Source organism: Diaphorina citri, unplaced genomic scaffold, assembly GCF_000475195.1.
Source record: "Diaphorina citri unplaced genomic scaffold, Diaci psyllid genome assembly version 1.1 scaffold1149, whole genome shotgun sequence".
Lineage (NCBI taxonomy): Eukaryota > Metazoa > Arthropoda > Insecta > Hemiptera > Psyllidae > Diaphorina > Diaphorina citri.
Genome location: NW_007378578.1, coordinates 36,843 through 49,087, shown reverse-complemented (window position 1 = coordinate 49,087; position 12,245 = coordinate 36,843). Strand labels below are relative to the sequence as shown.

Below are 12,245 nucleotides of genomic sequence, written 5' to 3'. Positions count from 1 at the left end.
ATCTTCCTATACCTACTTTGTTTCAAAAAAATTTGAAACCAATAAAAAAAAAAAAAAAAACACTTCTGAGATTGAAACATGAAACTCGGAAATGTTTCAAACACGGAGTCAACTTTAACATGAAACTTATAAAGGGGGGGGGGGAGAGGGAGAGAGAGAGAAGAACCACCTCCTGCTTTGCAGAAAAAAAATGGGATAAAGAAATAAATATATTTTGGGGGTATTATTATTATTATTTCAGCCATAAAATATTTTTGTTAAGCTCTCCTCAAGCCCAAAGCACCACTTAACCCAGATTCTCTCTCTCTCTCTCTCTCTCTCTCTCTCTGCTTTGTACCTTTCATACCTACGTAGCTATGTACCTAGTAATAAAATAATACAATGTAGATTACATAGGTAACAAGGTAACATAGAAGAAGAAGAAGAAGAAGAAGAAGAAGAAGAAGAAGAAGGACGAGAAGAAGGAACAGAAGGAGGAGAAGAAGAAGAAGGAGAAGGAGAAGGAGAAGAAGAAGGAGAAGGAGAAGGACGAGAAGAAGAAGAAGGACGAGAAGGAGAAGAAGAAGAAGAAGAACGAGAAGAAGGAACAGAAGGAGGAGGAGAAGAAGAAGAAGGAGGAGGAGAAGGAGAAGGATGAGAAGAAGGAACAGATGGAGGAGGAGAAGAAGAAGAAGAAGAAGAAGAAGAAGAAGAAGAAGAAAGATGAGCAGGATGAGGTTCAGGAGGAAAGAGAAAAGCAAAGTGGAATAAAAAGGGGGAGAAATGAGAGAATGAAGAAGAGAGAGAGAGAGAGAGAGAGAATGAAGAAGAGAGAGAGAGAGAGAGAGAGAAAGAGATAGAGAGAGAGAAAAAAACTCCACAAATTCATGGTTAATAACCCAAATAAAATTTATTTGTGTTTTTTTTCCCATTCTTTATTTCAGGTACTTATCTCTCTCTCCCTCTTCCTTTCTCTCTCTCTCTCTCTCTCTCTCTCTCTCTCTCTCTCTCTCTCTCTCTCTCTTCTCTCTCTCCAAACACAATGGATTGGGGGAGGGGGATTTGGATGCTCCAAATTTTCGGAATCTGGCCTATAGTGAAGGAGAAAAAGGAAACTCGAGGGGGGAGGGGAGGGCGGACCCTCTCACCCCCTAAATAGGCCCTGGATGACATACTACACCTGAAGCAACAGCATCGCCTGAAGAGCATTCGAAGTAGGTAATAGAAAGTAAAAAAGTTCGTCTGTCTTGGGGAGCATTTCACCCGTCTCGTCAAAGAATACGAAGAAAAACGAGATACTAAGAATATACTAAAAATAAAAATGAACCCACGCAAAAGAACAAGAAAAAGTATGAGAAGAAGAAGAGGAGGAGGAAGAAGAAGAAGGAGAAAGAAAGGAAGAAGAAGAAGAAGAAGAAGAAGAAGAAGAAGGAGGACAAGCAGAGGAGGAGGAGGAAGAAGAAGAAGAGGAATAAGAGGAGGAGGGAGAAGACGGAGTAGAAGAAGAAAATGAATCCAATATTTCACCTTTGTACCTGGAAGCGCACAGAATTTATTTGGACTGTCAATAAGTTAGGTTGTTGTTACACGATTTAGGAATTTTTCTGTGACGAAAGGTTTCCCTCTCCCAGATGCTGGCAGGCCAAATAGGCCGATAATTTAGTACAGGCGCTACCACGACGAAATGGGATATCGTGCCACCCAGAGGAGTTTAAAAACAACATAAACCACTCATTCAACGGCACACACCCTTCAGGACCCCTCCCTCGGCGGCACGTACCCACCCCCCCGGGATATCGTGTCAGTTTCGAAAAGGACAATACATACTACTCGTAATAATTTCCCCTCTTCTGAAGCTCGTTTCCCCTCTTTTGGCGTGATAGCGCCATTACTAAACCATAGGAAATACAAGATGGGACGCCGTTGAAATCGTTTCAGTTTCCGAAAGCCAAATACTAAGGCTATCAGGTAGACCTGACTCACTATCAGGTAGACCTGACAGGTACACCTGATCAGGTATACCTGACACGTGATAAACACACATTATATCAGGTAGATCCAACAGGTACGGCTGAAAAGTTCCGTCTGTCAGGCCTACCTGACACCTGATAAGCACTCCCACTATTAGGTAGACCTGATCAGGTATATCTGTCGTCAGTTCCAACTGATAGTGAGTGGCTGGCCTAACGGTTTCGTGAAAAACGGGTCTTGCGCCAAATTACCACGCGTGTGTCAACCACCAGTTTCTTTTTCGAAAATTTTTTGCTTCTTGAACTTTTTTGTCGTGGGTACCTATTTTTCTCCTTAAATTCATCGTGACTTCTTGTAAGCCATAAAAAGAATATAACTGAAAATAAAAGAACTTACAAAAAGCCCCATAACACAAATTTCAAGTGTTGGTTTATTCCTAATGGCGTCGTTATTTTATTTATTTATTTATTTAACCTCCCTCTGCCCTCTCCTACTTTTTTTTTAGGTTAACCCTATGTGGCCTTTTTGTCCGCTTCAGAAGTCAGAAGCTCAGAATCTTTTGGCCTTTCATTACGAACCAAACGAGGTTAACCCTGGCCTTTTTGTACGCTTCACAGAAGTCAGAAGCTCAGAATCTTTTGGCCTTTCATTACGAACCAAACGAACCACAGGTAAAATAGGTCTAGGGATAGGTAAATCTAAAATGAGGTTATTATCTACTCGGACCAATGGTTATCAGAACGGTGAGGAATGTAAGGATTCAATCCCTGACGAGATATTGAAAACAATAATATTTAAAAGGAATCAGCAACCTGGCCGAGAGTGGGTATCACACTAGGCTTGCACGCAGGAGGTCCGGGTTCGATTCCCGGCGGGGCCAAGGTTTTTTTTCGGCTCTGTGCTTGGAGTTCGGGGTGCACTCAGCCTCGTGAGGACAATTGAGTAGCTACTTTAATCGAGGGGCGACCAGTGGCGGCATTACAAGTCGAAGAGACGAGCGATAATAAATATGATGATTGAGTTAATGGAAGACATTAATACTGTGATACCCACAAAGTTGTGAAAAAGCTCTCTGCTTTACCACAAAGATTCATGATTTGATTTTGAATTTTTGATATTTAAAAGGACTCCTTCGCCCTATTCCAGCCTTTCAAATGAGCCTAGTTAGCTTCAAGGGTAACACGTCTGCCCTGTAAGCGCTAGGTCGCGGGTTCGATTACCTTCCGGGGTGGATTTTATCCTAAATAGATAAGGTTCCTTCTCGAAAAGGCTGGCTTTCTCCTATCCTGTTTTCTTTCTCCCTCTTCATTTTGGTTAGAATAAGACCTTGGCAATTACATTTTCACAATTAAGTACATTGTCATCTATCAAACCTCTTTTTCTTTCTTTTTCAAGTTGATCCTAAGACACCTGTAATGTCATATTCCCAGAGAAATAACTCAAAATTACAACATTGTTAGGTCATGTTTATAGCAATATTATAGTGTTAGGTCATGTTCATAATGGTAAATGTGGCCACATTATAACCCAGACCTAGAATCGAATTTTTATGTGCTTTTTTCCCGGGTTATTATTTCCTAATGTGTCCCCAGAGCCCAATTTACTTTGCTTTGCTTTTGCCCCTATCCACTATCTGTGTAAATCTTTGGCTTTGCTCTGTTGAAGATTTCATTTGTTCAAGCAAAAGAAGGCCGTTTTCTTGATTGAAGATTCCGTAAATTTGTAAATATCCCTTCTTAACAGTTGGGTTGTATTGAAACGAATACTTACTACTTCACTTTTTGACGAAACGAACACATCTCTCTCTCTCTTTCTCTCTCTCTCTCTCTCTCTCTCTCTCTTTCTCTCTTTTCTTTCTCTCTCTCTCTTTTAAAGGTGTGTTTAGTCGACCGGCCATCGCGTCTCGTCAATCGATTGATGAGTTGAATCTATATGTTGTCAATAGAGGCAGTATGGGCGATTCATGTCGATCGACGGCCAGTCGCCTATGTGTGGACGCACCTTAATGTATGAGAGGTAGGTATATTTACTTTAACTTGTTTGACGTTATCCTTTCAGGATTTCAAATTGGAAAAACATCGCCATCTTCTGTGACACCTACTATAAAGTTTTTACAAAATGAGACACTTTCTTTCTTTTTTCCTTTTTCTTTCTTTTTGTTTGTCTTTCCTTCACGTTCTTTATTTACTTCCCCTCCTCTTCTTCTTCTTCTTCTTCTTCTTCTTCTTCTTCTTCTTCTCCTGCTCCTCTTCTTCTTCTCCTTTTTTTTACTCCTATTCCCCTTCTTTTTCCTACGTTTTGTTTCTCTTCTTCTATTACTACTTTTTCCTTCTTCTTCTTCTTCTTCTCCTTCTTCTTCTTCTTCTTCTCCTTGTTGTTCCTCTTCTTCTCCTTGTTGTTCCTCTTCTTCTTCTCCTTCTTCTTCCTCTTTTTCTTCTTCTCCTCCTTCTCCCTAATCTATTGTTTTGTCTCATTTATTTTTTCTCCTCCGTTTCATCCGAGCTTCTCTTTATTTTCAATTTCTCTCCCCTCCCAGCTCCCACATCTTTCTTTGTAAAGTTGTATTCTTTCCAAATCACTTTAGAGGGCAATATAGGATGAGATATAATCCATTGATATTATCATTGTTCCAAGAACGGTGAGTACTCGGGTCTCTCGGATATGTTAGATAATTTTATTTCTTTTGCCCTATTCTTTCGGAATTATCTATGGCCATGTAGGCACCTCGGTGGTGCATTAGGGTTCAAGATGGTCGTCTGGTAAGCAGGAGGACGTGGGTTCAATTTCGGCCAATAAGATATGGAAGAGGTTTGATAGAGGGAACTGTAACTGCTGAGGTCTTATCGTCCCGAAAGAAAAGAGAGAAGGAGGACAGGATAGGAGAAAGCCAGCCGTTCCGAGAACGAAACTTATCTGTTTAGGATAAAATCCATCCGGTCCGGACATCGAACTTGCGAACGCTTAACAAGACAGACGCGCTACCCTCCAAGCTAACTAGGCTTGCGCATTAATTGATTTTATTAGCCCATCACTCTTGTCAGATAATGCCGGCTATTCATGCTCAGACAGTCTGACAGACCCACAGGCCCAGATCTGTCAGACGGTCTGATCGTGAATGGCCGGATAGGGGACTGTTTTCAACAGGTGGCCAAAATAACCCCAACGGGTTAAAGCACGCAAAGGAGAACGTAAAAAGAAGGTGCAGGTATTTTTTTATTTTTCCATCTTGATTCCCATTCTTTTCTTTGTGCAATATTCTGCGTTTCGTGTTTTATTATTTGCTGAATTCAAGAGTTTTTTTTTTTTTTTTTTTTTTTTTTTTCATTTCTGCAAGTTTTTTTCAAGGTCTGCGGTTTGTTTTAAAGCTCTGCAGGTTTTGGTATTTGTAAAGGTCTGAAGGTTTTTGTCAAGGTCTGCAGTTTGTTATAAAGCTCTGCAGGTTTTTGTAAAGGTCTGCAGGTTTTTGTGAAGGTCTGCAAGGTTTGCAGGTATTTGTATATAGGTTTAAAGGTTTTTGTGAAGGTCTGCAAGGTTTGCAGTTATTTGTAAAAGTCTGCAGGTTTTTGTGAAGGTCTGTAAGGTTAACAAGGTTTGCAGGTATTTGTAAAAATCTGAAGGTTTTTGTCAAGGTTTGCAGGTATTTGTAAAGGTCTGAAGGTTTTTGTCAAGGTCTGCAGTTTGTTATAAAGCTCTGCAGATTTTTGTAAAGGTCGGTAAGTACCTATTTGTAAAGGTCTGAATGTTTTTGTCAAGGTCTGCAGGTTTTTGATAAGGTCTGCAAGTATTTGTAAGGGTCTGTGAAGGTTTTTGTCAAGGTCTGCAGGTTTTTGATAAGGTCTGCAAGTATTTGTAAAGGTCTGTGAAGGTTTTTGTCAAGGTCTGCAGGTGTTTGATAAGGTCTGCAAGTATTTGTAAAGGTCTGTGAAGGTTTTTGTCAAGGTCTGCAGGTTTTTGATAAGGTCTGTGAAGGTTTTTGTCAAGGTCTGCAGGTTTTTATAATGGTCTGCAGGTTTTTGATAAGGTCTGCAAGTATTTGTAAATGTCTGTGAAGGTTTTTGTCAAGGTCTGCAGGTGTTTGATAAGGTCTGCAAGTATTTGTAAAGGTCTGTGAAGGTTTTTGTCAAGGTCTGCAGGTGTTTGATAAGGTCTGCAAGTATTTGTAAAGGTCTGTGAAGGTTTTTGTCAAGGTCTGCAGGTGTTTGATAAGGTCTGCAAGTATTTGTAAAGGTCTGTGAAGGTTTTTGTCAAGGTCTGCAGGTGTTTGATAAGGTCTGCAAGTATTTGTAAAGGTCTGTGAAGGTTTTTGTCAAGGTCTGCAGGTGTTTGATAAGGTCTGCAAGTATTTGTAAAGGTCTGTGAAGGTTTTTGTCAAGGTCTGCAGGTTTTTATAATGGTCTGCAGGTTTTTGATAAGGTCTGCAAGTATTTGTAAGGGTCTGTCAAGGTTTTTGTCAAGGTCTGCAGGTTTTTGTAAAGGTCTGTGAAGGTTTTTGTCATGGTCTGCAAGTTGTTCTAAAGCTCTGCAGTTCTAGGTTTTAGACTTCAAGTCTTGGCGAGTTCAAGTGAAGGCATAAAATCTACAGCAGAACTGCAGAAGACGACTGCCCAGTCTAGTTAGCTTTGAGGGTAGCGTGTCTGTCTTGTAAGCGCTAGGCCGCGGGCTCGATTCCCACCCGGGGCGGATATTATCCTCAACGGGTAAGGTTCGTTCTCAGTACGACTGGCTTTCTCCTATACTGTCGTCAAGTCTCTTCGATTTCCTTAGCAGTTCAGAGTTCCTTCTGTCAAACCTCTTTAAAAAAATCAACCTTTATTCCAAGAGTGGGATATGGGTTTAGCTTACCCTTTGAAAAAACTCTCAACTCTCCAAGTCCTCCACTGATGTCTTATCTTAATTAGAGTAGAAACAAAAGGAAGCTATAATTCTATTCTACTCCATTCTATTCTATTCTAACCTATTTTATTCTATTGTTCCTCATTTGATTGTTTTCAATCTTTAGACTCTAAAGACTTTAAACTTCCGAATCAATTAAGCTCCGAAAGTGAGCTTCATATCGTTTGAATGGAAATTCCTTCCAAATGAATTAAAATTCAATTTCCTATAATTCCGATGAATCAGCGTGAGAGTGTTTTTGCATTAATTCTATAAATCAAATTAAATACCTACAGAGGTAGATTTGAACGTATAGTTCGTGGAGTGCCTATATTAGGTATACAATATTAGGTACCTATCAATGTATCAATCCTGGATAGGGATCGGGTCCATATATATTTGATCTCTAAAACCTTGACGGCCTTTGACCCTGAAACATAAAGAAAACAAGGGTTCATGTCAGTAAATTGTTTAAATATTTATTGTTATTATTATTATTATTATTATTATTATTATTATTATTATTATTATTATTATTATTATTATTATTATTATTATTATTATTATTATTATTATTATTATTATTATTATTATTATTATTATTATTATTATTATTATTATTATTATTATTATTATTATTATTATTATTATTATTATTATTATTATTATTATTATTATTATTATTATTATTATTATTATTATTATTATTATTATTATTATTATTATTATTATTATTATTATTATTATTATTATTATTATTATTATTATTATTATTATTATTATTATTATTATTATTATTATTATTATTATTATTATTATTATTATTATTATTATTATTATTATTATTATTATTATTATTATTATTATTATTATTATTATTATTATTATTATTATTATTATTATTATTATTATTATTATTATTATTATTATTATTATTATTATTATTATTATTATTATTATTATTATTATTATTATTATTATTATTATTATTATTATTATTATTATTATTATTATTATTATTATTATTATTATTATTATTATTATTATTATTATTATTATTATTATTATTATTATTATTATTATTATTATTATTATTATTATTATTATTATTATTATTATTATTATTATTATTATTATTATTATTATTATTATTATTATTATTATTATTATTATTATTATTATTATTATTATTATTATTATTATTATTATTATTATTATTATTATTATTATTATTATTATTATTATTATTATTATTATTATTATTATTATTATTATTATTATTATTATTATTATTATTATTATTATTATTATTATTATTATTATTATTATTATTATTATTATTATTATTATTATTATTATTATTATTATTATTATTATTATTATTATTATTATTATTATTATTATTATTATTATTATTATTATTATTATTATTATTATTATTATTATTATTATTATTATTATTATTATTATTATTATTATTATTATTATTATTATTATTATTATTATTATTATTATTATTATTATTATTATTATTATTATTATTATTATTATTATTATTATTATTATTATTATTATTATTATTATTATTATTATTATTATTATTATTATTATTATTATTATTATTATTATTATTATTATTATTATTATTATTATTATTATTATTATTATTATTATTATTATTATTATTATTATTATTATTATTATTATTATTATTATTATTATTATTATTATTATTATTATTATTATTATTATTATTATTATTATTATTATTATTATTATTATTATTATTATTATTATTATTATTATTATTATTATTATTATTATTATTATTATTATTATTATTATTATTATTATTATTATTATTATTATTATTATTATTATTATTATTATTATTATTATTATTATTATTATTATTATTATTATTATTATTATTATTATTATTATTATTATTATTATTATTATTATTATTATTATTATTATTATTATTATTATTATTATTATTATTATTATTATTATTATTATTATTATTATTATTATTATTATTATTATTATTATTATTATTATTATTATTATTATTATTATTATTATTATTATTATTATTATTATTATTATTATTATTATTATTATTATTATTATTATTATTATTATTATTATTATTATTATTATTATTATTATTATTATTATTATTATTATTATTATTATTATTATTATTATTATTACCTCTTCTTCCTCTTGTCTTTTTCTTCTTCTACATTATTTTTAGGTATTTGGTTTCTTTTTTATTTTTATCAGTTCAGCCTTTTTCGTGGGGGTTCTCCCTCGCTTCTCGTTTTTTTTTTCTCTCTCTTCTCTCTCTCGCATTCATTCCCCTTTTCCCTCTCCTCCATTCCCTCCCTCCTCCCCCCTCAACCCTAAAAGTCCCTAAATCCTCTGCAGCAATATTTTTCTAAAGGATATAGTATTATTTGTTAGCGGGTTTTTTTCTCATATTTCGGGAAAAAAAAAAGAAAGGGATTTGTACGATTTTCGTTTTATATTGTTTTCGGGACCTTTTTTTCTCAATGAAGTGGGATATTTGGGGGGAAATAATGTATAATATATCGAATGAATTCAATATTCAATTCTATTTGCAAGGAATTTTGGTCAATGTGTTACAAGTTCTACAATGGAGAATAGAATATAGAAGCGTACAATCATAGAATTATTCTGTTGGCTGTTGGCATAATGGGACTTTTTAGTCTTAGCCGACAGTATAAATAAGGTATATTAAATAAATAAATAAAATAAAAAATATTCAATGCGAATAGAATTACAATCATAGAATTATTCAATGCGAATAGAATTACAATCATAGAATTATTCAATGCGAATACCTACCTACAATGACCTACATGATCCTCTCTCTATTACCCTCCCTCTTTCCCCTCCAACTCTCTCTCCCCTCCTTTTCCTCTTATCTAACTCTCCACCAATCAAACGGTTTGGAATCATTCCAACGTTTTTTTTTTTTTTTTTTTTTTTTTTTAACTCTAGTAGATAAGTACAATGATAAACGGGTACTTGCTAGTAATTATCTTGATTTGATTTTGAACTATAAACCATCTAAAACAGAATCAGTTGTTTCCTTGAACAATTTTGTAGAAAAATTTGGCACCGCAGTGTCTGCGTTGAAAGCCCTAGACATTGATGATCTTTCAAATATTAAATCGGGTGCAACCCACTAGCGGTAATAGTAGTAGTGGCCCTAGTGGTGCAGCCATGGGCAAGCCTGTATGGAACCCCACTAAACCCAGAGTGTCTCAAACCTTTCTAGTCTATTTGAACGCTCCCTTCAGAAAGATGAAATGCCCACATTTAAGAAAATGTTAGAATTTGTCAAAGAGCAGGCTAAAATATTAAATCGGGTGCAACCTACTAGCAGTAATAGTAGTAGTGGCCCTAGTGGTGCAGCCATGGGCAAGCCTGTATGGAACCCCACTAAACCCAGAGTGTCTCAAACCTTTCTAGTTACAGATCCAGCCTCCTCTGGACCTCGTGATTGTTTGTTGTGTCAGAAAGGTGCCCACTTCTTGTATCGGTGCCCCAAATTCCACTCTATGGCTCCTAGAGACCGATACAATCTGGTTAAGAATGAAGGGTCTCGTGATTGTTTGTTGTGTCAGAATCAGAAAGGTGCCCACTTCTTGTATCGGTGCCCCAAATTCCACTCTATGGCTCCTAGAGACCGATACAATCTGGTTAAGAATGAAGGGCAGTGTCTCAATTGTCTTGGCCATAGTCACAGTGTCAAGGAATGTTCATCAAAGAGTGTCTGCTCAAAATGCAGCAAAAGACATCATAGCCTACTTCACTTCCCAGTCATCAACATTGGACCCCCTCGGGAGCAACCCGTCAATGATCAACCCCCTAAGGGAGGAAGCACCACCTGTGCTGTTTCAACGTATTCATTGGTGGGGAGAAACAATTGTACAACTAGTGAAACTATTCTGCTTTCAACTGTACAGGTTCTCGTACATGACAAGGAAGGTAACAAACATAAAGCTCGCTTCCTCTTGGATAGTGGCTCACAAAGTCACTTTATTACTCGCAAATTTTGTAATCAGTTAAATCTCGCCTGCACTGCCCTAATATAGGGCTGATTAAGAGCCTGAGGAAAAATGCCGACCCCGTCTGAACGCGGGTCAAGGCGAAGAAGAATGAGGAGGAAAAGGAGAAGGAGAAGAAGAAGAAAGAGAGGAAGAAGGAGAAGAGGAAGAAAAATGAGAGGAAGAAGGAGAAGAGGAAGAAGAAGAAAGAGAGAAAGAAGAAGGAGAAGAGGAAGAAGAAAGAGAGGAAGAAGAAAAAAAAAGAGGAAGAAGAAGAAAGAGAGGAAGAAGAATAAAGAGACGAAGTAGAAGAAGAAGAAGAAGAAGAAAGAGAGGAAGAAGAATAAAGAGAGGAAGTAGAAGAAGAAGAAGAAAGAGAGGAAGAAGAAGAGGAAGAAGAAGAAAGAGAGGAAGAAGAGGAAGAAGAAAGAGAGGAAGAAGAAGGAGAGGAAGAAGAAAAAGGTACTTTATTTTTTAAGCTGGGATTTGAAAACTTTTTCAAATTTAAAATTTTAAAAATGGCAGGGGCAAATGGAAATTACAATTTGTTGCATTATTATTAACAATAACAAAAGAGAGAATAGAAAATTCCCCATTTTTATTCCCAAATGAAAAATCTTTATAATAAAATTATTCAAATCTTTTAAGTTGCTCAACTTAATTACAATAATTACTGAAAAAGATTTATCAATTAATTTAATTCAATCGTTTTGTTATAAATTTTATTGTGAAGATTGTAGGTCTGTAGATAAGTACGTATAGTAAAAGGAGAATGTTGAAAATAGTGCCCCTTAAAATTCTATCTATGCAATACGCAATGCACGCTCCAAAAAGCGCCGTGGTTTAGTATAGAAAATACCATTTGTACAACACAATCAAAATGGCCTCTCTTTGCTTTTTTTGATCTTGCGCACTTCTTATCGGTCATTCCGAATTTCCGCCTCTCCGGTTTGACATGTTTGATCCGTCAACAAAATTGTTAAGAAAAAGCTTTTAACTTGCTGACAGCTGAATTTGATCCTCTCGCCTTAAGTCGCACTTCTCATGGAACCCTAGCCCTTTGCCTCGTTTGAAAAGCCTCGCCTCGCAACCAGAACCACCACCTCATCGCTGCTGGACCGGGTGGTAAAAGTTTTCCTTTTCTATCTAATCCCTCCTTCTCTCTTCTTTACTTTTGCTACCTTCTAAGGTAGCGTTAGAGCAGGTTCTGAGGCTTTGTTCGTTCACTGACCACCCAAGCCAAAGGTAGGCCATTACCATTCCATTTCCATTCTATATTCATGAACTAGGGATAAAAACTATATCTGCTTACAGTCCCAGGTACCGAAGATCCCCATT

At 34.0% G+C, this 12,245-nt stretch overlaps 1 protein-coding gene across 1 annotated transcript in view; it reads left to right on the top strand.

Moving 5' to 3' along the window:
* Positions 1–10,139: 10,139 nt before the first annotated feature.
* LOC113469595 overlaps positions 10,140–12,245 on the top strand; it is a 5,423-nt gene continuing 3,317 nt past the window's right edge. The window contains exon 1 of the mRNA XM_026827436.1: positions 10,140–10,408. Within this exon, the coding sequence (XP_026683237.1) occupies positions 10,167–10,408 (242 nt within the window). The 5' untranslated portion in view covers positions 10,140–10,166. The remainder of the gene's footprint in view (positions 10,409–12,245) is intronic.